The sequence below is a fragment of the Stenella coeruleoalba genome (assembly GCF_951394435.1).
Source record: "Stenella coeruleoalba genome assembly, chromosome: 9".
Lineage (NCBI taxonomy): Eukaryota > Metazoa > Chordata > Mammalia > Artiodactyla > Delphinidae > Stenella > Stenella coeruleoalba.
Genome location: NC_137155.1, coordinates 29,967,193 through 29,994,554, shown reverse-complemented (window position 1 = coordinate 29,994,554; position 27,362 = coordinate 29,967,193). Strand labels below are relative to the sequence as shown.

General features: G+C 36.5%; 1 protein-coding gene and 1 long non-coding RNA gene across 4 annotated transcripts; one reads left to right on the top strand and one right to left on the bottom strand.

Moving 5' to 3' along the window:
* On the top strand, window positions 1-25,791 carry LOC307191904. The gene is made up of 3 exons (XR_013829881.1): window positions 1-228; window positions 1,965-2,086; window positions 25,631-25,791. It is a non-coding gene; the product is annotated as an uncharacterized lncRNA (long non-coding RNA).
* On the bottom strand, window positions 4,063-27,362 carry DBF4 (DBF4-CDC7 kinase regulatory subunit). Of its 3 annotated transcripts, none has more exons than XM_079932189.1 (12): window positions 27,067-27,362; window positions 25,726-25,821; window positions 18,966-19,145; window positions 16,896-16,946; window positions 16,118-16,187; window positions 15,839-15,915; window positions 15,136-15,172; window positions 13,885-13,930; window positions 10,920-11,048; window positions 10,199-10,313; window positions 7,023-7,147; window positions 4,063-5,206 (listed from the first exon to the last, which is right to left on the bottom strand). In XM_079932189.1, the coding sequence occupies exons 2-12, from the start codon at window positions 25,738-25,740 to the stop codon at window positions 4,213-4,215; spliced, it is 1,839 nt and encodes a 612-aa protein (XP_079788315.1). In that variant the 5' UTR covers window positions 25,741-25,821; window positions 27,067-27,362; the 3' UTR covers window positions 4,063-4,212. The 3 variants fall into 3 exon arrangements, with proteins under 3 accessions (XP_079788315.1, XP_079788314.1, XP_079788316.1); XM_079932188.1 differs by having other exon boundaries at window positions 25,649-25,821; window positions 27,067-27,361; XM_079932190.1 differs by lacking the exons at window positions 15,136-15,172; window positions 15,839-15,915; window positions 16,118-16,187; ... (2 more) ...; window positions 25,726-25,821; window positions 27,067-27,362 and adding an exon at window positions 14,340-14,583.

Sequence of the window (27,362 nt, the reverse complement as noted above, 5' to 3'; positions counted from 1 at the left end):
CCAGGTAATAAATGGAGTCCTGGCCAAGGTTTGGCTCACAGTGGGTCAACAATGTCATTTGTTGAGCCTCTGAATATTTTATTAGAGCGAATACTTAGTACTTCATAAAATCCCTCGCGTTGTGTTCCTGACCTACAGGACAAGAATCATTATAGTGGGAGAGACCAAAAAAAGAAAGAAAGAAGGAAGAGAGAAGAGAAGAAAAGGAAAAGAAAAGGAAAACACCAAGTAAGTGGTAATCTCTGAAACTGCCTCTATCCCTCAGCCAAATAATAAATCAAAAACACTATCTTAACCTGGGGTGGTGGTGGAGGAGATTAGTGAGCCTGTTAAGTATCTAAAAGATGGTTGATTCCCATCATCTGGGTTGTAAAGAATGACAGCAGACTGCCACAAACTGCGCTAAGTCATAGGCTCAACTGCAGTTGAAATGCCAGGTGTGGTGTCCTTTCCATTGCACATGAATATACTCCCAAGTACCTGGTAGGCAGACACTGATTGGGTAGATGCATTTCCATGCATCTCCATGCATTTCCATCCCTGTTAGGAAAATAAAAGATCAGAAACAGTGTATTCACAGGGAAAAGATGACGGTAGTTTTACCTCAGGGCTATTTAAACTTTCTTGTCCTTTGTCATCCAGTAAGTTGAAGAGGATGCCATAGAGAACATCACATTAATACATTATATCAATGGTAACATATTTATTGGACGATATGAGCAAGAGGTCGCTAACATATTGGAAACTGATAAGACACACTCCCTAGAGGGTGAGAGAGATACCGTAAGAAGATTCAGGGACCTTGTCATATCAGTAATATTTTTAGAGTTCCATTGGTCAGGGGCATTCCAGGACATGCCATCCAAAGTAAAGGACAAATTATTGCACCCTGAACTTCCTAAACATGAAAAAGGAAGGATAATGCCTAGTAGGCCTCTTCAGATCTTGGAGGCAGTATATTCCAACTGGGAATACTGCTTCCACCCAGTGGCATGAAAGGCTGCCAGCTATGAGCAGAAAAGGGCTCTGCAGTCATGTAACCAGGCAGGTTCAAAGGTTCTAGACATCAGTGGTAGGAAAGTTGCAGTTTATGGCCACCGTCAATAGGGAATCACAACCGAGGCCCTGGGGGTTTTAGGATAAGGCCATGCCATCTTCAGTGGAGAATTATATACTTTATGAAAAATGAAGCTAGTTTGTTGTATGAGATGATGATGTATGAGAGATGAGTTACCTGACCATGGAGCAAAATCACCATGTGGTTACAACTGGCAATCTTGAGCTGGGGTTCTATCAGAACCATCCAGTCATAACTTGCAGCAGGTGCAGCAGTAATCCATGGTAAGATGGAACTGGTACATACAGGGTTGAGCAAAAGCAGGACCCGAGGGTTCATGGGAATTGCACGAGCAGGCAGCCCAGACCCCCATGTCACACCTACAGGTGTATGGGCCATCTTTTAAGACCAGATGTAAAAAGGAGGAAAAACCCAAACTTGGTTCATGGACTAGTTGCTTCTGTGGTTGCAAGCTGAAAATAGATAGCACCCTCCGTACAGCTCCACTCAGGGGTGGTACTGAAAGCCAGTCACAAGGGAAAATCTTCCCAATGGGCAGAGCTTCAAGAGGTGAAGCTTGAAGTCACCCCCTTTGTGTGGAGAGAGAAGTGGCCTGAGTTCAGAATATATGTGAACTCTTCTTGGGCAGTGAGAAATGACTGGCTGTTAAGTGATTTGTGGAGAGACAGATTGGAAGATTACATGTAAGGGGTAGAGGCACGTGGCATATGGGAGTGGGCATGGAGTGTGAGCATCTCCATATCATACATTAATACCACCCTAATGCTGACACGATGGGTACATAAGAAAAAGGGCTACAGTGGCAGGGATGAAAGCCATGTATGGGCTTAATGGTATGGGCTCCTATTCACTTAAGTTGATCTAGTGTTTCTGCTTTTGCCTGAAGTTCAACTTGCCAGAAACAGCGACCAACACTGAGCTCCTGATATGGCACAATCCCTCCAGGAGACCAGCCTGGCACATGATGACAAGTTGATCACGCTAGGCACAGTAACAGACATATTCCAGGTAGGAGATTGTCTTTCTTGCTCACGCCATCACTTTTTGAGGATTTGATTTATTGGCATGGAATCATACATAATTTCATGTTACACCAGGGGATTGACTTTATGGCGAAGGTGTTGGGAGTGTGCCCACGGTCAGGTGGTCCACGGTCTTAACTCATATAGAATCACCCAGAAGCTTCCTAAATGATAGAGTATTGGAATGGCCTGTTAAAGGCACAGCTGTAGCATTAGCTTGGAGGTGATATTTTTGAGGATGGGGTATCAACCTAGGATGCAGGATACACTTTTGAGTTCAAAACATTTATATGGTGCTATGTCTCTGATAAAAGAATACATGGGTCTGGGAACCAACAGGTGGAAGCACAGTGTCCCTACTTGCCATTATTATTCCTGTGTCCCTGTTGTAATTTGTGCTTCCCATTTTAGCAATTCCTGTTGAATTATAAGCTGCAATTACCACCTAGCCCCTTTGGGTTCCTTGTTCCAAGAGACCAGCAGACAAGGAGTCACCATCCTGGTAGGAGTAATTGATTTGATCCATCTTTAATAAAGAACGTGCTGCCCCAGCTGCTGGGAGTACAGGCAGTAGACAGCTTACAGCTGTCAGCTCCTGAAGGAATTCTCATCTGCAGAGCCTCGTTGCCTGGTCATGCCCCATCTGAGTGGTCATTGAACCGTTCAGTGATTTACCAGTCAGCTTCACCTAGCAACTGCGAGATTCTTGTGGGGCCAACTATGTCCAAAGGCAGTCGTTAGAAAACATCTTACATGCTAAACTCCATCATAGAGTTTACTTCCTGTGGGAACCCAACCTGTGATGAGTTGCCATTACAACTCAGTTTTTATACTGTTTGAAAGTGCTAAGACAAGGTAAAGGAAAAGATTTTATGGGATTACTATTAGGGGTAACTAATGTAGTCTTTGGGACCTCAAAGAGTTTTTGAAAAACAAAAAACCAACCACTTAATTTGTCCCTTCAAAGTTAAAGATGTTTGTTAACAGTAAGAGAAGGAACTGCTTTTGAAATGGTCATGATATGAGAGCATTTTGAAAATGGCTATTTGTCTGTTGTTACATGAGTTTACTACTGAAAATGATGTCATTATAAGAACCCTCATACTTATAAATGGAATTTTCTGTCCTGTGTAAAAATCTTCCAAGGGGTTTTTTGTTTAAAACATAAATGCACGTATGCACTATAAAGGATATTTCAGTGATCCTCCTTTAAGTACTGGCATGAACAATAAAACTTAATTTTAGTTGACAGTGTGTTCATATAATATTCATTGGCACTAATTTTTATTGTGAACCATCTACCGGTGAGAGTTGAAATTTTCCTGATATTTGAATTTTCTCTTCTCTAAATTATTGAATCGCCAAGTAACTGATCAAAGGCAATCTGCATGTTTCAAAACATATCTAGTTCATTGCCATCCTTTCCCTTTCCTTTCTTGATACCAAATTAGGGATTAAAGAGTCATTTTTGGAAGAAATTATTTCCAAAGGTAAATAAGAACAGTGGAAAAATTATTTCACTCCATATGCTAGCCTGGTTAAGTTTTTCCCTCATGGCTTCTTACTTATCTCCACAAATAACCTAACTCCTCAGTGCCAACACCCTAGCATGGTCCACCTTAGTTCACCCTCATGTGTCAATGTTTCTGGTAATAATGATTTCCAGAACTCAGACACTGAAATACAATTTTTCCTTTCTGAATGAAAATTAGGTTTTTAAAAGCAATATTATCATGTTATCATGGAAATCTGTTTTAATAGACAATAGATATAACTAGAATATCTAAATTTATAATGCTAAATTTTGATATTCTCAAAATTTCCCTTGAAATTAGTTTTCACTGACATAAAGCAAACTTATTATTCATAATAGTTCTTAGAAAACAATTATGAACATAGTATGCAAAATGAGTCACAATTTATTCTACAGTTTTTCTAGAATATTCAATTCTGTAGAAAAATGCAATCACCTTTATTGTTAATATTTACATTTCATTCTGTAAACAAAATTGGCAAAACCTCACCCCCAAAACTAAGAATTTTTATACATATTCTTAAAAATTTCAAGAATATGATCTTCATTGCTTCTGAAAGGTATTTATTTTTTTAAATCTAAAAACCAGAAAATGTAGAAGTTGAAGGGGAAGAGAAAAACACTGATAAGAGATTTGAGTTTTCCTCTTCCCAAATATCTAAAACATCACATATACCACTGTTTTCAGTGTAGCTTGTGAAACCCAAAAATTCTGACTTTTCTTCACTGGTTTGAAATAAGTCCAGTAGAGACTGTACTGATGAGCTACAAATTCTGTTTTCTTCCTGTGTAGTAAGAAATTCAGTTCTTTTCTTATCTAACTCCACATTTGGTTCCAGGTTTTCTTTTTTATTTCTTCTTAATAGTATTTTCACTTTCCGATGGATTTTACCAGAAGGTAAACTATCCATATTCTTGATGTCACATGGGTTGGGTTCCTCAGTAGGGCTTTGGGATGGAGCCTTTGCCTGAATTGTTAGGTGCTTCTGTGAACTGTTTATTGCTAACAGATCAGAATCACGATGAAATACTGAATGAAGGTCCTTTTCCTTCATATCCTTTGCTGGAAAAAGTACAGTATCTGACTTTTGTTTTGGTTGAGATGCACTATTATCCATACTGAAATGAGAAACTTGTACAGATGCCTGTTGCCTATGTGGACAGTGATCCACCCTTACTTCTAAGTCATTTTCATTTATGATTAATTTATGTTTAGGAACATTAAGAATGCATTCCTGTTTATTTTTATGTGGAGATAGAGATATAAAATTTAGAGATATAAAATTTTCTTTTATGTCATTTTCAGCTGGATTTAACATGGAACATTTATTAGATGTTTTATCATCATGTCCTCTTAATTCACTTGAAGGGTGTGGGATGTGTTCTGAAGTAGACATAAACTTTTGTTCAGGTTCCTGGGTTTCTTTATCCAGGAAACCGTGCTCCATCACCTGTACATTTTCCCTGGAGTTTTTCTGAGAAGTATGTTGTAATTCCATCTTTTCTTTACGTTCAAACTTTTTCAAAACATTTGCAGTAATAGGAGAAAGGGAACCAACACTGTATTTTATTCTTTAGAGGAAAAAGAAAAGAAAAAAAATTAAAATTGCTATCAAAAATTCCTGAGTATTTAAAAACTAAATTAGTAAAAATCTTTAAAAACTGTGTATAAAACTTATTTAACTTAGAAAACACTACAAAAATACAGAACTTTTACTATTTAGCCACATTTACTTTATATGCCTTTATTTTTTTGGCCGTGCCGTGTGGCATGCAGGATCTTAGTTCCCCGACCAGGGGTCAAACCCATGCCCCCTGCGGTGGAAGTGGGGAGTCTTAACCAATGGACTGCCAGGGAAGTCCACTTTAGATGTTTTTAAAATAATAAAACTTTACAGATATAGCTAAAAACTCTAGTGTACCATTCCTCATCCACATTCTTCCACCTCCTCCCAGAGGTAAGCAGTTTCTTGACTTTGGTATTTAAAACTACTTTGATCATATAAATCAAAGAAAGATGATAGTAAAGGGATTTGGGTCTGTTCTTAATTTTTTCACTATCCTGAAAAATTTCTTAATTTCTGTGCTTTGATTTACATTAATGTTGACTTAGCATGTGGAGAATGAGTATTGGGAAACCTAAGGCAGAAATGGATATTTATTTATATTTAAAAATAAACAATCCAATATTATAGTAAGCCGGAAACCTTATATCGTTATACTTCTAAAGATGACAAGTCAGTAATCCTTAAGTTTCACACACATATTTGACTTAAAACTCTCTTCTTCATGGAGTCTCTTAATACCCTTGGGATGCTAGTTTGTATTAGACAATCCTAAATTACTTACAAAGAGAAAAAAACTTAACGGCTCACATTATATTTTATGTTATACATGTCACAGATAATGAAGAGAAATATAGAATTCCACCTGCCCCTTCAAAACCAGAATGGTTACTTTTCTATTTATTTTGTTGATACTTTCACTTAAGACTCCTCTTGAACAAATGGAGGATATAAAATGTAAAAACACTAGTCCAACATCACTCTTCTTTAAAGTCCAGAGATGTTTAAGTGACTTGTCTATAGAGATAAAAATTGTGCAGATGATAAGATAATTAAGGAATAAACCAGTTTATATATAAGTACTAGTTCAGAATTTTGCTGCAGAACGAGTTTTTAGGGAATTCTAAATTCTTACAGTAGCCCATATAAGTTTTAATAGTTGGAAATATGCTTCCTCTCCAAATATTACATCAGTCATGAACAATCATTCTGAATGTTACAGAAATAAGAGGTTTAGGAACTGTTCTACCCAGATATAGCCAAAAAACTTTCTAGTTAATTTTCAGGAGTTGTAGCTTGGTATCATTTTATAGTCTTCTTTATGCCTTAAGATTGGTCTAAAAACAGATATAAGGACTAAACAACCTATTGAGTTATTACCAATTCTAGGGTATATTCATATGAAAGCATTTCTTTTTATTTTAGATTTATGGGAATAATCTTAATGAGGCTCATTTTGTCAATGTACAGTTACTGTATACTGAACATCACTGTATTCACACTTTATACAGCTCGGGCCAAATCTAGTCTGCCATCTATTTATTTTTTGTGGTTCACAAAGCCTAAAATATTAACTATGTGGTTCTTTATAGAAAAAGTTTGCCAACTCCCCTTTTAGACTATGTTAAGAAGAGAGCCTTAAAAGTAATAATAAGGTAAGCGTTTTTGGTGGCGGTGGAGGAGGGAGAGAAAAGAAGCAATCAGTTCTTAACCATATTTCTATGCTGAAAATATAATCCTTCTAAGAACAGAAAACATTGGATTTATTTTTAGTTTAATGGTTTAATATTCTTGTAAAATTTAAAAGTTGGGTTGATAATTACCTTTTATTTTTAGGCATGTCCCTTTCATATTCCACAAAGTCAAAAACTAACTTAGATACAATGTCATCAACAAGTTGATAGTGATTACTCTGTGCAAAGTTTCTGTGTTGCTCACTTAGAAGATGCTAAAATAAAACAAAAAAGTACATAAATCATAATTGTATTTTAAAAGTAATACATACTTTTTTCTAATATTCTCATGCCCCTAAAATTAAGTATCTAATAACTACTCCAAAGAAATATCCTTTATCAGAACTTAAGTAGAATAAAAGTAACTGCTGAGAAACCACTAAAAGTACTTTGGTTTTTAGTCTTCTGTTTTTCAATCAGAAAAGTCAAGTACTAATTAATTAGTAGTTTAAGGGAACTGAAAACCAATGAGCTACATCAGAAAATGAAGATAAAGCTGAAGAAAAACAACCGTAACATATAGCATTTAGTGTGCTAATATTTTTGAAAACACTTTTCTTTACTACTTTATCCTTATGCAATTACCACTAAGTAATAAGTAAGGTAGGGCTTATAAAATATTAAATACATGAAATGTTATGTAACATACAAGAATCTAAAACAAGAATCTAGAAGAGGGATTAAGTAAAAAAAGATGAAGTACAACTAATGCTGGGAAGAATAAAAAAAATTTTGAGAATGAGGGAATAAATGATCTCAATTACCCAGTGCTTATGACTGAGTACCGAGAAGCTTTTCTCAATCTTAAGGGTGGTTAAGAACAAAAGTCAACAAGTTCAGTGTATTGGGATAAAACTCAGAGGAAACAAAGTTCCTTCTGAATAGGTGGAATCTCCAGGCTAATTCTATCATTTGTCTATCAGCTGATCAGGGAATTGTAACTAGAAGCCTGTATCAAGGTGATCATGGAAGAACCTCATTTCTGTTTCCCTAGTTTCATATCATTTTAACTTTTTTTTTGGTTATCCATTTTATTTTATTATTTTTTAACATCTTTATTAAAAACATCGGAACACTTCACGAATTTGCGTGTCATCCTTGCGCAGGGGCCATGCTAATCTTCTCTGTATCGTTCCAATTTTAGTATATGTGCTGCCGAAGCAAGCACTAATTTTAACTTGTGATGATTTGATTTTAATTCCAAAAACGAAATTCTTCACTGGTCACAAAAAATACAGTATTCTGGAATATAAACGTATTCCTTCCTTGCTTGCAAAATTTACCATATACAAATTATGTATGCTCAGTAATGTTAAAACTAATGAGAAACGAAACATTAACTTTGTGAGTTCAGATTCTGTTTATTCATGTTCTTGGAAGGAAAAATTACTAACTGAACTAAGAAAAACGACTTCCAACTTTTGTGTAGCTCCTCTCTACCTCCACCTAACTCTTTTTTTAATCCTTTAAGTCTTGATTTAAATGTCACTTTCTCAGTTGAGCCTTCCTTGTCCCTCATTCTACATTCAGTACTCTATTTATTACCACTGCACTTCATACTTCACTTTTCATCCTACTTGCAAATACATGTTTCATATCTATTTCCTCTGTCAGACCGTAAGATGGTAAAAGGGTAGGGAATATATCTGCCTTGTTTGCTGCTTAATTTCCTGTGATCAAATTTGTTAAATGAATGCCTCGACACAGGTGGAACTGAATCACTGTGAAATCAAAGTTTCAAAAAACAAAATATTTCCTATATTCTTAGTGACTAGGGATCATATACATGAAAAACTGTAAAAAAAAAAAAAATTAAAAATTAAAAAATATCCATCACAGCCTCTACTTTGATTTTCCTTTCTTGTGGTTGATTTTGAGCCCCAACATCCTCTGAGCATCAAATTAGGATCCACAAACTGATATTAAGGAAAACATCCATTTTAGATTAATTTATTGCAACAGCAAAGTAAAATTTCAGGACCAATCTACAATTTAAATTTTCAAAATGATTTTTGGGAAGGGCAAATATTTCTGAGAAAGTTCAGCTTATGATTAAAAATAATTTTAAACTAACTTTAAAATTAACTATTTTTCTACTTTATTATATAAACTGAACACAAAAAACTGACACAAACTTTCAGTTATAAAACAAACTTCCAATTTAGAAACTGAAGACAGAGGTAGTTTATGGATCAGATATTTTCAAATATTTTTTCTCAACTTTCCCACCATCTTCTACCAAAACCAAGCACCAAAACAGACTGTCCCAGTATTTTAAAAATTAACAATTCAAACAATAACAGCTAATATTTAATAAGCACAGCGCCAGGTACTGTCCAAAGTCTCATAGACAGGAAGCCAGGATTCAACCTTGGGGCTAGCCTGGATCCAAAGCTCTTGCTCTTTTTATCAGTTTACAAATTGTAATTGTTCCCATTTTTTAAACTTTCTCTTCATCCCATATATATTTTCAACAATTTCTTTTTCTGCTATTTCAAAGAACTGTCTCCACTTTCTTCTCATCCTTCCATTAGTAAATCACTTGCCCATTTTTTAATTGTTAAGGCCTGAAGCATGCAGTGACCCATGACCCACCCTCTCTCCCTCCCAACATCCAATCCACTGCACATCCTCTTGGCCCCGCCTTTACAATCATATCCGCAAGCTGACTTCTACCACCATTGCTCAGTCCACCAACATCTGTTCTTTGATCCTGGCAATCAGTTTCATTTAGCACTTCTGCATTGCTTATTTCAACATTCACAAGTCTTGTTCCCTCAAATTCTCTCAGGTCTCTACTCAAATACCACCTCATCAGTTAGGTATTCCTTGTCTAGTCTAAATAAATAGCAACAACACCTTCATTCCTGCTTTATTTTCTCATAGCACTGATCTAATGTTCTCTCTATATACTTCACTATTCTCTTATCCTGTGGTTAGCTCTCTCTCCTCGCCTTCCACAGAATGTAATCTTCACAAGGGTTGTGAATTGGTCGCTTTTGTTCAATGCTGTTCACCCAGAGCAGTAATTGGTACACAGCAGGTGCTCAATAAATACTTGCTGAATGGATAAAAATGATTTTTCAATACACATTTCCCCACTTTGGGTTCTTAAAATTCAAGATAATTCTATCAAAAAGAAGTATCTACTACTTAATAATTACCAAGTTGTAAACCACAATCAAAAGAATAAACTAAAATTTAAACAGCAAATATTATTCATAGTTTTAGAAATATCAACCCTCTAAATACAAAATCACATTTACAGTATCGAGATCTTCGTATTTCTGCAAGCAACATTCACAATATCCCTTTTTTTTCTTCTCTTTTAACTGGAGTTGAACTGGGATTCCACCACATTTATCACCATCTGTTTGGATCCTGATAGAAATATATGGTAAAAGATTAACCGCTGAACGTAAGGAATAATTTTAAAAAATTTACTCCTCAACTATCAAACAGCATCTGCCGTAATTTGCAGAGATTTATATAAACAAATACTTTTAGCCATTTTTCTTTTCAAGAAATTGAGAAGCAAACTGAGAATGTAACGATTATTCTGGAGAATATCTCAGATCACTGAAAAGAAAGAACACATTTGAATTATTTGCAAATATTTTTAAGCTCCCCTCCAGAGCCCCCATCTAAAGTGGCTAAATGTGACATACTTGAAAAAGAGATTCAGACTTTAAATCTAGCAAAGGGGCATTAAAAATATCCAGGGGAGAAAGCACAACAGTGATTAGACAGACACACACAAACCAACACACACACACACACACACACACACACACACACACACACACACACACACACACACACACACACACACACACACACACACACACACACCCCCCCCCCCCCACCCACCCACCCACCCACACACACACACCCACCCACCCACACACACACACACCCCATGGCGTTAAATGAATTATTTCAAATATTTGTTTAAAAAGATAAAAATTACTTGATGGTTAAACCAACCTTAGTTTAACCTGAGTTTCCTTTTGGGTGGTAGATGGCTTATCTACATCAAATGGACTGGAGGGCTTCTGAACAGAATAGTTTATAAAAGGCATATTGGTCAGCTGAAGATAAAATGGCCTATAAAGCCTAAAAGAATAAAAAGACAAATACATGAGAATCTTTATGATGAAAGAAAACATGTTCGAAGTCTTATATTTCAAAATCATGTAATTCACCTGGAATCTGAAATAAACAATAGGAATCAGTTAAAATTTACTATTTACTATTCTTAAGTGCACAGTTCAGCTGTATTAAGTATATTCAATGTTTTACAACTATTAACACCTGTCCATATCTAGAGCTCTTCTCATCTTTCAAAATTGAAACTTTGTACCCACATATAAACTTCCCCACCAGCCCCTGACAACCACCATTCTACCTTGTTTCCATGAATTTGACTACTCTGGGTACCTCATTAGGTGGAATCATGTAGTATTTTCCTCTTATTTCATTAAGCATAATGTCCTCAAGGTTGATCCATGTTGTGGTGTCAAAATTTCATTCCTTTTTAAAGTTGAATAATATCCCATTGTATGTATATACCATATTATCCATTCATCTGTTGATGAACATCTGGGTTGCTTCTGCCTCTTGGCTATTGTGAATAGTGCTGCTATGAACATGCACGTACAAGTGCTTCTTCTAAACCCTGTTTTCAGTTCTTTTGGATATATACTCAGAAGTGGAGTTGCTGGATCATACAGCAAGCAGTTCAAAATTTTTGAGGACTCTCCATTTGGTTTTCCATAGTGGTTACACCATTTTCTAATCCCACAAACTGTGCATAAGAGTTCCAATATCTCCACACCCTCACCAACACTTTTTTCTTTTTAAAATAGTACCCATCCTAATGGTTGTGAGGTAATAGATTTCTCATTGTGGTTTTGATTTGCATTTCTCTGATGATGAGTAAGGTTGAACATCTTTTCATATGCTTGTTGGCAATTTGGGTATGTTTGGAGCAGTGTCAAGTCCTTTGCCCATTTTTTAATTGGGTCATTTGATTTTCTGTTGTTGAGTTCTTCATATTACCATCTTATTAGATACATAACTTGCAACTATCTTCTCCCATTCTGTGGTTGCCTTCTGTATTATGTCTTTTGTGCACAGAAATTTATAATTTTGATGTAATCCAATTTAGTTCTTTTATCTTTTTGCTTCTGCTTTTAGTGTCATATCCAAGAAATGACTGCCAATTCCAATGTCATATAGCTTCCCCCTATGTTTTTTTCCCCAAGAGTTGTATAGTTTTAGGTCTCTGACTCATTTTGAGTTAATTTTATATATTGTATAAAGTAAGGGTCCAACTTCATTCTTTTGCATGTGGCTATCTAGTTTTCCCAATACTGTTTATTATTATTACTTTTTTTTTTTTTTTTTTGCGGTACGCGGGCCTCTCACTGTTGTGGCCTCTCCCATTGTGGAGCACAGGCTCCAGACACGCAGGCTCAGTGGCCATGGCTCATGGGCCTAGCCGCTCTGCGGCATGTGGGATCTTCCCAGACCGGGGCACGAACCCATGTCCCCTGCATCGGCAGGTGGACTCTCAACCACTGTGCCACCAGGGAAGCCCCCAATACTGTTTATTAAAAAGACTGTCCTTTCCCTACTGAATGTTCTTGGCATCCTTGTCAGCAATCATTTGATCATATATATAAAGATTTACTTCTGGGCTCTTATTCTATTCCATTGGTCTATATATCTGTCTTTATGTCAGTACCAAACTTTTGATTACTACAGCTTTGTAGTAAGTTTTAACATTGGTTAAGTGTAGACCTCCAACTTTGTTCTTCATTTTCAAAATTACTTTGGGTGTTCAGCATCCCTTGAAATTCCATATGAATTTTAGGACAGATTTTTCTCTTTTTGCAACAGAAGTCATTGGGATTTTATAGGGATTGCTTTAAATCTGTAGATCACTTTGGGTAGTACTCACATCTTAAAATATGAAGTCTTCCAATCCATGAATATGGGCTGTCTTTCCACTTATTGATGCTTCTCTAGGCCTAGTTTTATTTTTTTAAATATTTATTTTTATGGCTGTGTCGGGTCTTAGTCGTGGCACGTGGGCTCTTTGTTGCGGCATGCAGGCTTTCTCTTCTCTAGTTGTGGTGCGTGGGCTCCAGAGCATGTAGGCTCTAGTTTGCAGCACACGGGCTCTATAGTTGAGGTGCGAGGGCTTAGCTGCCCGCGGCGTGTGGGATCTTAGTTCTCTAACCAGGGACTGAACCTGTGTCCCCTGCATGGGAAGGAGGGTTCTTTACCACTGGGCCACCAGGGAAGTCCCTCCAGGCCTAATTTTAAATTGTACTTTTTTTTCCTTACAGTAGCACATTTAAAAAAAAGAAGCGTTCAACACATCTTTGTCACCTCATTGAGCACCCAAGAGAATTAATCACACATGTCTAAATGAGTAACTAGAATGTGTAGGGAAAGAAATCTAATTCTCCCATGCCAAATTAGTCTACTTATATCTGTAGTCTTCATTAAGATTATTCTATAGAGCTTCAGAATGAGTTTGCGAAAACTACCAAATTAGATGTTATACTCAGATTTTGTATTTCCAAGTAGTAACTAATAATTTCTTTTTTACAAATGTAGATGCAGTCTTTAAGTAGTAGTTCTAAATCATATGGTATTACCTTTAGCCAGAGAATGGTTATTTGAAATACTGAAAAATGAGCTGGTCTCGTGATTGCTCTAAACTAGATTTTCAAGGAATTATTATCTAAAACCTACTGAAACTTAATTCAGTCCTTGAGCACGAAGTAATGCTACTTTTTGAAACTGTGCCACATGCATATTAATATCATATAAATCTAACGTAAAGGGACCTAACAGTATTAGCGGGAACAGTTTAATTAGTTAGATTTTCTCCTTTAATATTGTATTAAATCATACAGATTGAATTTAAGATACTTACTGGCTTATATCTTCCACCTTTACAAAAGGCTTTTTGAGTCTACCTGCTTGGGAATATACAAAACATGATATTAGATGCTTACAAATCCAGAATTTTTTTTTTTAAATAAAACTACTCTGGCTAAAATAATCCAACTATGTATCCATTATCCATTTCATTTCAATTTGAAGTTTTTAGCCTCAGGTAAGGTATCCTGCAATTATAAATCCATTTCCAAAATGACAGAAGCTCTGTCTATATTCTGTGATTCTTAAATGGAATGGATCTCCTAAAGGATCTATAAGCAGAATTCCGGAGGATTTTGAGCTAGAACAGGAAAAAAAATTTAACTTTTATGTTCACTACTCTCTAACTGAAATGTAACATGTCCTTCAATTTTGCATATAAGCAAAAGAATCACAGTAGTATTAGCAGTGCTTGTAATTTTTATTTATTTATTTATTTTACTTATTTACTTTTGGCTGTGTTGGGTCTCCCTTGCTGTGCACAGGCTTTCTCTAGCTGCGGCGAGCAGGGGCTACTCTTTGTTGCCGTGCGTGGGCTTCTCATTGCAGTGGCTTCTCTTGCTGCGGAGCATGGGCTCTTGGTGTGCGGGCTTCAGTAGTTGCAGCACGCGGGCTCAGTAGTTGTGGCTAACGGGCTCTAGAGCACAGGCTTAGTAGTTGTGGCGCACAGGCTTAGTAGTTGTGGCGCACAGGCTTAGTTGCTCCGCGGCATGTGGGATCTTCCTAGACCAGGGCTCGAACCCCTGTCCCCTGCATTGGCAGGTGGATTCTAAACCACTGTGCCACCAAGGAGGCCCAGTGCTTGTAATTTTGATATCAGTTGAAACATATTTTCATATCATATTAGTTACTACAAATATCTCAAAGCATCATTTATACTCATCACTTCAAAACAAAATTACAGTAGCAATTATAATCACTGCTAGAACTTTTTAATGTGTAATAAAAACAAGTATATAACTACTTTATACTGAAAAATATTCTGATAACTGAATTTCAATATAATTGATTTTCTTAGTGATATAATGATAAGAAAAAATGTTTTAAAAAACATTATTCTAACAAAGGTCCGTAGAATTTACTAGATTGCCAATAGGGGTCAATGTTCTAAAGAAAAAAAAAGGCTAAGAACCACTGAAAAAGTCATTTAAAGGGTTGGTTACATGATATGTTAGAAGATTTTTATATGTTTTATTCTATTTTCTAAAAGCAAAACAAACACACATAAGGAAATCAAAATACTTACTTCTTGCTTTCTGTGTGCCAATACTTACTCTTTTCCCCTAAAAAAAAATGTATATATATATATAAAAAAACATATACATGGTAAAAACACTGGGCTTGAAAGTACAGTGAAAACAGCTATTGCAATTGCTCAATATCCTCAAGACTAAAAAATCATATAGGAAAACAACTAAATAAAGGAAGGGTGATTATTGCAGTTTCATGGGGAAAAAAGAGAAAAAGCTGCTTTTCAAAATCAGCTCAACCAAAGAAATGAAAGGAAACAAAGATCATTCAGGAATTAAAGATTTTATCCAGTGGTATGGAACTTAGTAATACAAGCTCACTTTTACAATACCCCCAACAAACATTTTGCATTTTAGCTATGTCTTCACAGAAAGAAATCAACCAATAGAGAAAAGGCATGGTTAGTAAAATAATCTAAAAATAGTCATGTAAGTTATTTTTATGCCCTCATTCAGCAAAACCTTTGTGATAAACTCATCAAAGGTGGAACAACTTTTACCTCATGAGTAAATCCTAAAGTAAAATGATATGCAACAATTTATTCAAATGACAGAAACATGCATATAGTACACAGGATTACCCCTAGGATATTCTGGCAGTAATATTTTCCACTTGGCAAAAAAATTTATAGATACATAAATAAAAACCAAGCTTACCATTTTCTTTAATTAGTTTAAAAATTAAGGAAAATAACATACCCCATCTCTTACAGAAGTACTTGATTTCTTGAGTAAATACAATTCTTTTTTCTTTTGTTCAATGTAGTATCTAATGTCTTTATTAAAAGAAAGAAGGGTTTAAGATTAGCATTTTTACCTTTGGAGTTAAATGCTGCTATTTTCTTATAATTGTAGTAAATTTAGATGAAAGAATTACCCTTAGAGGTATCTCTTGCTATCAGAATTCTATCTAAAATTAGGAATGAAGAGACAGACACTTATAACAAATATTGTCAAAAGCAGTAATAAAATCCTTACCATCAATATGAAGAATTTTTACTCCCCATGATAAGGCGTTTGATAATATACTGTTTGAAGGAATAAAATCCTGTTAAAAAAAAAAGTTTGACAGTTTTTTCTAGGAAATTACTCCTTTAAATGAGCTAAATTAAAAATATTATCTGAAGCTTAATGTTACTGAGATGGTTATTCAGAACAGACCCTATACAGTTACAATAGCATTGAGGACATCAGTTTTTTTCTTCTGAAATTTCTAAAACCATTTCTGTTTAATATACCCCCATATTCTTTTTTTTTTTTTTTTGCAGTACGTGGGCCTCTCACTGTTGCGGCCTCTCCCGTTGCAGAGCACAGGCTCCAGGTGCACAGGCTCAGCGGCCATGGCTCACGGGCCTAGCCGCTCCACGGCATGTGGGATCTTCCCGGACCAGGGCACAAACCCGTGTCCTCGGCATTGGCAGGTAGACTCCCAACCACTGCGCCACCAGGGAAGCCTTACTCCCATATTCTTGACAATTAATGTACCCTGTAGCCTTACAGTTAATAGTTTCAAGAAATTATTTCTTTTAAAGACACAAAAATGCCACAGGCTTCAGAAGTGGCCAGTAATATTTTAAAAGGCCACAAGATGGAGGCGTTTCTTCATGAAAAGCAGATTCTGTTCTTTATGAGATACATGCTGATATTTAGGCTTTTCCTATTAAAAATGAGGAAAAGATTTCAAGAACATCTCTATTTTACATTTCAGTTTTTAGTAACAGAATATACACTGTGAATTTTTAAAATTCCTACTTACATGGTCCTTGATAGCTTTTTCAACTAATAATTTTCCTCTGCTCAAACACACCTATAAAAAGACCAGAGAACAATAGTTGTAACATAGTGCCTCACTGGAAAAAATTTTTAAAAGATAAAATAGCTAAAGCAAGTAGATAAAATTTAAAGATGAATTTTAATATAAATATGGAATTTAAAATACATAAAGTTTATTTGTACAAGTCTTAATGACCATCAACATAATAAATGTACCGTAAAAAGTGATTTCCTTAGGGTCTTTGTTTGTAGTAAGATCTATTAAAAAGTTTGTTTCTTTTTTTGGTAGAGCCTAAACTCAGCTTAAAAAAAAAAGGTCAGTTCTGTAGTAAATGTTATTCAACATGAAAAATAAAATAGGTTGATCTGAAATTCTATCTAATTAAATAGTAAGTTTACATTTTAATTTCCTATTTAACCAAAGATCTAAGGATATTAAGTAAACCATATATACTGTTTTTACATAGCATTTCATTTTTTAAACAAAACAGTAGGAAAAGCAGTTGAAATGCTAATAGCAGCAGTTAATTTGGAACTAGTCACTGGTGTACAACTGTGTTCCTCCAAAAAAGCATTAACTGAAAGAATGTATGAGGCTTCCTTGGTCTCTTCTTCTTTGACGTTTTTTCTTCTTTGTATTTATCTCTTTTTTTTCAAGAGATATCTTTTATGTAACAATCATTTCTTTTACCTGTTCTCCCCCGCTCCCATTTTTCCCTGTTTTCCAAACGGCTGCAGTAGATAAGTTGGGGAGGATATTTTTTAAATTTATTTTTAAAATTTATTTATTTATTATTTATTTTTGGCTGCATTCAGTCTTTGTTGCGTTGCGCGGGCTTCTCACTATGGTGGCTTCTCTTTCTGCAGAGCACAGGCTCTAGGCGCGCGGGCTCTAGAGTGCAGGCTCAGCAGTTGTGGCACACGGGCTTAGTTGCTCCGTAGCATGTGGGATCTTCCTGGACCAGGGATTGAACCCGTGTCCCCTGCAATGGCAGGCGGATTCTTAACCACTGTACCACCAGGGAAGCCCCGGGGAGGATAATTTTAAATAATTAATTTCAATCTAAAAATGAGATAAACACTATTTTTCAACCTCTTGCCCTTTTCATACCCAGTTAAATCAATTTAATTTATCCTTCACTGTATCTTACAACTTACTGGCAACTGAGTGGTAGGGATATGATGTTAGTAATTCTAGTACAGGGGCTGGCAAACTTTTTCTTTAAAGGGCCAGATAGTACATGTTTATATGGCTCTGCAGGCCATATAGTCTCTGTTGCAACTATCCCATTCTGCCTTTCCAGCAGTAAAGCAACCAGTCAATATGTAAATGAATGGTATGTCTCTGTTCCAATAAAACTTTACTCATGGACAGTGAAATTTGAATTTCACATAATTGCCACTTGTCACAAAGTATTCTTTTGAATTCTTCCCCAACCACTTGAAAATGTAAAATCCATGCTTAGCTCGCAGGCTGTAAAAAACAGGCGGCAGGCTTGGGGCTTCCTTGGTGGCGCAGTGGTTGAGTCCGCCTGCTGATGCAGGGGACGTGGATTTGTGCTCCGGTCCGGGAGGATCCCACATGCCACGGAGTGGCTGGGCCCATGAGCCATGGCCGCTGGGCCTGTGCTCCGCAGCAGGAGAGGCCACAACAGTGAGAGGCCCGCGTGCCGCAAAAAAAAAAAAAAAACAGGCGGCAGGATGGATTTGGCCCATGGGCCATAGTTTGCTTACCCCTGCTCTGAAACAAACAAAAGGTTTCTACTCCTTCTTTAAAAAATGATCTGCTGTCACTCTTTAGTTGTAAATTACTCTAAAAATAAAAGCCATCACTAAATGCAAGGGCATATTTTAGGAATCAGTGTGACTACACAAGCACTGTTAGGAGAAAAATCACCTTTCTATATACAACAGCAACCTTATTAACGACTGGAAAGCCACACTTAGTGTAGATATTATTCTACCTAAGTGAACTCTGCTATCAGCCCACTCTTGAAAATTATAAAATCCTATAGCCTTTCCCAGAGTCTCAAACCATATTTCAGAGACTTACTGTATCTGGAGACTTAAATGAACTTCCATCGTGGCTGGGATGAGGTGATGTGGTTTCTGCAGTATATGCAGATTCTGGACTTGGTACAGGAGAAATTCGTCCCAAGGTTTGTGCAAATTTAGCTTCCTTTTTATTTGAAATAAGATAACTGATATCTTTGCTGAGAAATTCTTCAACTCGCTAAAGGAAAACAAAGTATTTTTAAGTAAGTCATATAAACCATAAACTGTTTCATATTCTAGGCACAGTAGAAAATGCCAATTTGATGCATTTTAATATTCTAAATTTCTATACTGTATTATTCTGAACCTAGAGTTGAGAAAGTACAATGAGAATTCTAATAACACAACAACAGCATGTAGTTTATATATGATAATTAGTTTAATCCACATGACAACCCATAATACTAATATTATCCTTATTTTGTGGAGAAGAAAACAGAAGTTAAGTGACTTGCCTTGAGGGTTACACCAGTAGTAAGAGAATTTGAACACAGGTACTCTTTTTTTTTAACCTTAATTTTTTCTTAATTGAAGTATAGTTCATTTACAACGTTGTGTGAACATAGGTATTCTGTTTCATATCCATGCTCTAAAGCACTACTGTCCAATAGAACTCACTGTAATGATGGAAATGTTCTTTATCAGCATTGTCCAATATGGTAACAACTGCCACATGTGACTACTGAGTACATGAAGTGTAATTAATGTGACTGAGCAACAATTTTAAACTGTTAATTTTAATTAACTTAAATTTCAATAGGCACATGTAGTGAATGGCTATAATACTGGATAGCACAATTCAAACTTATAAAGTTATAACATCTTTCCTTAAGACTTAAACTATTAAAAGGTAGGAAACCCTTACTTTTAAGAGCGTATGACTGAGACTTCCCTGGTGGCGCAGTGGTTAAGAATCGGCCTGCCAATGCAGAGGACACGGGTTCGATCCCTGTCCGGGAGGATCCCACATACTGCGGAGCAGCTGAGCCTGAGTGCCACAACTACCAACGCTGGGGGCCCTAGAGCCCGTGCGCCACAACTACTGAAGCCCGAGGGCTCTCAGGCCCCTGTACTGCAACTACTGAGCGTGCTGCAACTACTGAAGCCTGCATGCAGCAATGAAGACCCAACATAGCAACCCCCCCCCCCCAAAAAAAAGTGTATGACTGTTTTGAAGAGAATTTCCCTAGTTTGAAAACCACTGCTTAAATGTCTGAATTTATAAACAAATGTACCAAAGTCAATAAGTCAGTGTTGAAAATCACTGCCATCCAAAGGCAGGAAAATTAAACTAAGTGGAAAAAATACTATTAATCATTAACTATTTGCATAAATGAGAGACTCAAAGTATTTTAAGCAGCTGTATCTAATTTCTGTAGGGTCTCACAACATAAATGAAGATAATAAAAAATGAAGCAAAGTATGTAATTAATTTCATCTAAGCATTAAGCACAATTTGTTGCTAAGACCACCAGCTGCCTTGGTTAAATGCAAATCACTAGTTCCTTTTTTTCTGAGTAACATTTTCATCCACCAGTAAATAAAGTACATTTATATATTCTAAGGATGACGGACTCAAATGCCTACAAGGGCCAGCAAGAATACGAATGAACGATTACATGTCCAATACTCTTTTCATCTTCATAAATATGTGGCCCCAGCACTGACAGAGCTTCCAGTTTTTCAAGAGATCTGCCCAATCTCCCAACCATTAAAAAAAAAAAAATTGTGATAAAATACGTAACATAAAATTTACCATTTAAACCATTTTTGAGTGTACAATTCAGTGGCATTAAGTATATTCACAATGTTGTATAACCTTCCCCACTATCCATTTCCAGAAGTTTTTCATCATTCTAAGCTGAAACTGTACCCATTAAACAATAACTCCCCATTTTCCCCTCTTGCCAGCCCCCCTTTTCTTTTTTTTTTTAAAGTATATTTATTTGCTTAGTTTTGGCTGCACTGGGTCTTTGTTGCTGTGCGCGGGCTTTCTCTAGTTGTGGAGAGCGGGGACTACTCTTGGTTGCGGTACGCAGGCTTCTCATTGCGGTGGCTTTTCTTGTTGCAGAGCACGGGCTCTAGGTGCACGGACTTCAGTAGTTGTTGCACACAGGCTCAGTAGTTGTGGCGCACGGGCTTAGTTGCTCTGTGGCACATGAGATCTTCCCAGACCAGGGCTTGAACCTGTGTCCCTTGCATTGGCAGATGGATTCTTAACCACTGCGCTACCAGGGGAGTCCCTTGCCAGCCCCTTTTGATGCTTACTTTCTGTTTCTATGGATTTGATAATTCTAGGTACTTCATATAAGTGGAATCCTGTATTTGTCCTTTTGTGTCTGGTTTATTTCATTTAGTACAATGTTTTCAAGGTTCACTCATGATGCAGCATGGATCAGAATTCCATTCCTTTTCAAGGTTGAGTAATATTCCACTGTATGTATAAACCACGTTTTGTTTATCCATTCACCTGCTGATTAACATCTGGGTTGTTTCCACCTTTTGGTTATTGTGAATAATGCTGCTATGACCATGGGTATACAAGTATCTCTTCCAGACCCTGCTTTCAGTTCTTTTGGGTATATACCCAGAAGTGGAATTGCTTGATCATATGGTAATTCCATTTTTAATTTTTTGAGGAAACTACATAATGTTTTCCATAGCAGTTGCACCATTTTACAATCTCACCAACAGTTCACGAGGGTTCCAGTTTCTCTACATCCTCACCAACACCTATGTTGATAGTGGCCATTCTAACAGATGTCAGATGGTACCTCAGTGTGTGTTTTTTTTTAATTGAAATATAGTTAATTTACAATGTTGTGTGTCTGGTGTACAGCAGTGACTCAGTTATACATATATATACATATTCTTTTTCATATTCTTTTCCATTATAGTTTATTACAAGATATGGAATATAGTGCCCTATGCTATATAGTAGGACCTTGTTTACCTGTTTTGTATATAGTAGTTTCTATCTGCTCATCTCTAACTCCTAATTTACATCCTCCCCCCACTCTCCCCTTTGGTGACTATAAGTTGGTTTTCTATGTCTGTCTCTATGTTTTTGATTTGTATTTCCCAGTGATTAGTGATGCTGCACATCTTTTCATGTGCTTATTGGCCATCTATACGTATATATCTTCTTTGGAGAAATGTCTATTCAAGTCCTTTGCTCATTTTTTAATCGGATTGTTTTTTGTTGAGTTGTAGTAGTTCTTTATATTCTAGATATTAATCCCTTATCAGATGTATGATTTGCAAATATTTCTTTTCTCATTATGTGGGTTGTCTTTTCACCCTCTCGATAGTGTCCTTTGATACACAAAATCTTCTCATTTTTACTAAGTCCAATTTATCTATTTTTTCATTTGCTGTCTGTGCTTTTGGTGTCATAGTCAAGGACTCAATGCCAAATCTAACGTCATGAAGATTCTCCCCAATACTTTCCTCTATGGGTTTTAGCTCTTATATTTTAGATCTTGATCCATTTTTAATTAATTGTAGCACATAATGTACAGTAAGGGTACAACTTCATTCTTTTGCATGTTGATATTCAGTTTTCCTAGCATCAGTTGTTAAAAAGATGATCCTTTCCCCACTGAATGGTCTTGGTGCCCCTGTTGAAAATCAACTTACTATATGAGAGGATTTCTGGGTTCTCTCTTCTATTGCATTGGTCTACATGTTTGTCCTTATGCTAATATGACACATTTCCCTTGGTTTTCCATTTCCTGTACCTCAAATTATAAGTCTTTAATAATGAAAAATATCTTTTACAATCTGGTCCCAATGTAACACTGTTTCTTGCCATATCCCCCATCTAAATCCCAAGCTCAAGTCATATTCTTAATATTAGCAGTTGCTCAAACAAACCACACAGACCTATATTTTAAATATGTTCTTTCCTCTATTTAGTTTGTTCATTTTACCTGGTATATTCCTACTAGGCTTTCAAGACTCAGCTCAAATTTTATTGCTGCTATAAATCCAAAAGGCAGAGTTAATATTTCCACTTCTATATTCTAATGGCAATTTCTACATAACTTCTGTTAAAGCACTGACAATGCTATACTGTAATTTATTGATTTAGGTGTCTGATGTTCCCATAGACTGAGAATTCCTAGAGGATTAGACTACATCTTATTTTTGCATTCCCCAGCATCTAAAATAGTGCTAGCATATGGGAGACACTGGTGGAATAATTTATGAATGAATTTCCATATGCCCAAATCATAACCATTCTTCAAAGCTGAGTTCAACTTGTGTCTGTACAATGGTCTCCAAGATTCCTTAGTTGGAAGCAATCTTTCCCTCTTATAACATTCTATATTACAATTAATTGTACCAATGCCATCTCTGCTTAGATTAGAAATTGAGGGTGGGATGGACATCAGATTCATTTTTGAATCTACCAAAGTACTTAATACTGTGTCCTGTACTGTTGAGTTAGTTTTATCATGGCCTTTAATTTATTAGCTACTGTGGAATCTAGGTCTTTAAAAGAGTAAACTCAAAACTTATTTTCTGATTTCAAGGTCACACTGAACATCCAAAACAAGTAATTCTGTCCTCAAGTTCATGAGGACAGAACTATGCCAAGGTATCTGACCCTACATCTCTTTTCTTCTCCAGCTGTCTTATTTTAGCCCAAACTGTTTAGATATGGGCTTAAGCATGGTTGGTTTTACAACAGCAACCTTTCTTGCCACTATTAGAGATATTCCCCCATTATGTCAGCACTTCACTGATGTGCTCTCAGTGGCTGAATCTTCAGAAGTGTACTCTCCAAATAAAAGGTGTATTTAGATATTTTCATTCAGACTAGAGAAAGCAAATGCATAAAATGGACAGTTCAAAAAAAGATGACACTGTTAATAACCTGAGGCAAAATAAATTACAAATGGTTAAAGGATCTAAGTAATCCTAAAAATTAATAAGCACAGTCCTTTTGAGGAAGATCTATCAATATTTAACTACACGTTTCTTAAAGTTGAATCTTAAATTAGTGTATAGAAATCAAAGTTCCTTTATAGCTGCCATACGAGATTTTCGTAACAGTCTTTTTCAGTGATAGAAATAGTACTGTGCTAGAGACAGAAATCATGACATCATGAATTATTGGAAAGATAGTGTGGGGGGAGATCAGAATTTGATAAAAAATCTTAGGAGAAATTAAAAGAATAAAGTCAGTAAATCAAATTCAGTTGAAAATCCACAGCTTTGGGGAAAAATTTGGAAACTTATGACATTAGTATGCTCCTCATTTCATTGACCTACTTCAAACCATTTTAGGATAAAAATTTGAAGTGTATAAAACCAACTTTCAGCTCTTTCTCAGCTATTATCTAACACATAAGTGAATTCAAAATTTGTTTCTTGCAACTGCCTCAGGAACTGCTATGGGGATGAGAGAAGAGAGAAAAAGGGGGTAGGGCAGGCAGTCCCTGCACTAGCTTCTATACTGCTGTTTTAGCTACAGCAATTCCCTCTTTATTGGCTTTACACATTGGACTTCTGAACATGATTTTGTTTGAAGGGTTCCACTGCTAAAAGCACAAATCTAAAATTAATGATTTAGATTAGAAGGGTTAATAAGTTTTTCCATTATATTTAAGAAAGCTCTCAAACCATATCAGATAGCTACTTTGTAGCCACTGATTGCTAGAGGAACAGAATGGTGCAGTAGCATGAGTCCAGGTATTAGACTGATTCTACCCTGGGTCAGTCACTTACTTCTCTGGACACTTAAGTACTTAATTTTTAAAATAAGGGATCTTTACTCAATGATGGCAGGTTATAAAACATGAACTTTAGTAATGCAGTCATATGGTCATTATGGTACATGCTACTACTAGGACAAATGTGTAACAATGTTTTATTTTAAGAAAATGAATAGCAAAAACGTAGAATAGCTTTTCAAAGACAGTTAAGTAAAATATCATATCAAAAAATGATTCCAAAAAACTTGTTACATGTTCTGCAAATTTCTATTCCAGTAATGGCAGGATTTGTTCATATTATTCAAAAAATGTTAACCATGACAAAGTGCAGCAGAAATCTTTGAAACAGGAATAATCAGGAAATAAATGAATAAAATCTTAACCTTGCTAAAATTTACCCAGTACTACCCTTAATCCTAAGAAAGTCTTAGAATTTTACCCAAATTTTCTAATTTCCTAATCAGTTACTCAATGTATAAGGTAGGAAAGAAGCACGTTTTCCATATTTATAATCCAAAATCGTTCCCTTAATGACATTCATTCTGTTGAGACTGTATCAGTCAAGAGAAATTTTAACTCTTTGTGGTTTGAACAGGTTTTCCTTGTTCTGTAAATAACATCTTACTTTCATGTAGCTTCCCAATAATCATAATCAAGGAGTTTCTGCCATCTGGAGGACATCCCAACATTACCATGAGAAGGCAATCAGCAGTTCCTTCAGGACAAGGGAGTCTCATTTCTCACACTTGTGAACTTCACACCAGACTAATAATCACAGAAACCTGAAAGTTTTGTCAGCCTACAAAAGGTTAAAACAAATGACTGTTCATTAATGATAAACAGCTGTTAAAAATGTTAAGCTTGGTGCTTATAAAAGTTTTTTTCCAAAAGGAAAATGTTAAATGATTACAAATTAACAAGTTTTCCTTTTTTGTTACAGTGTATGGTTTTGACTTACCCCTCCCAGATCCTTAATGTCCTTTTGCAGTTTTTCAGATATGGTGACAGAAGGTAAGTCAATGTAAAATACTTTACCCCAGAGTGGCTCATATTTGGATTTTTCTTGTTTGTTATCAGTTTTCAGAGATTTCAAAGACGGTCGGTTTTTTTCATTTTTGACTTGGATTCCACCTATTGTTTAAAAAATTTAGAATTAGATCATGTTTTACGCAGACAGAAAATTTCTACTGTTTTAAAAATATTTGTTTATATGATAATATCACAGAGAGAAAAATCTTTATAATCCTACTAATTTAGGCAGTCATTAACATTTTAATATATTTCTTTGTGGTATCACTTAAGATAAAGGCAAAATACTCTATTTTAACAGATATTATATGTCGCAAAACGACTATTGTTCACAGTCAACAGTTGACTCTGCAAGAAATATTCATGTGTTTATCCGTGTTTTATGCATTAAGGCAGTGAACTATGTAAAACCAATTTGAAAGAGTTTTCCTGGTATGTAAACTGCATGGAGTATTTACTCAACAAATACTCATGGAGCGTCTGCCATTCTGTTGAACACTCACAACTGGTACTTAAAATGTTAAACATTTAATAATGCAAGAAACCTGTTACTCAGAATGACCTAGACCTCAAAGGTTCCTGACTGCTCAAGGTTGAGTTTCACAGAGTCAGTGTGTATATTAAGAAGAACTCGGCGGTCCATTTGAAGAACCAAATCACCATTCATTTCATTCTTTCCTTTGAAAACATCAGATCCAAACAGCTGCTTAAAAATTAACTTTAAGAACTCAATCTGTTCATAAGTGGGAGACCATATATACACACTATACATATCAATATATACCCACACACACTATACATGTTAAAAAGAAAAACTTACAGGCTGGAATGCTTTACCAAATAGAAGTGATTGCAAATGAAAGTTTGCTCTTGTTTGTCTGTAATGTTCAAAACAGCAACGGTGTGTTTGAAATACAAACACCTTCCCTCAACTTCATGAGTAAGACCAAAAATCCACCCATAATCACCCAGTTTAATCAGGAAGCGAAAAGCCCCGAGCACATCTGCATTTAAATCGAGGCTCAAGCGGCAGCCTCAAAGGGTCGCAGCATCTGTGGGAGCCCCGGCGGGTTCCCGGGTCCCGCATTGTCTTCTAGTTTTATAACCGACAGCGCTACCGGGAATTTGCGGCCGAGGCTGGAGCGTGGAGAGCGCCAGGGGCCGGGCCGGGATCCGTTCCCTTCCTGCGGCAAAACCCTGAAGCAAGCCTTCTTTCAGGCCAGAGCAGGATGCACGTGTCAGAAGAGAAAAGCAGAGACCCAGCGTGAGAACTCTGAAGAATCAATTATGGAACCATGAGGGAAGGAAAGGATTAAAGGGACTGCAGCCGGAGGAGGGGCTTCGTACCCTGGAAATGTCCTCTGCTGTGGGTCCTCATGGCTCTGGAGTTCATGGCAGCCGCCCGGCACCTACATGCTGGGTCCGGAGAGGGTGTCGCGCCGGGCGGCCGCGGAAACACGGCTCCTCAAGGCCCGTTGACCGGCCGATAGCTTCTCCGCTTCCGCGGACCACCACACCCACGCAGTAGAGATGCCGCGTCTGCCCGCCGAGTTTCCGGAGGCGGAATGCGGCCTCCGGGCGCGAAGGAGGAAGTGGCAAAGCACAAACGAGTGGGCTGCGGCGGTTGAAGATTTGAAAACGCG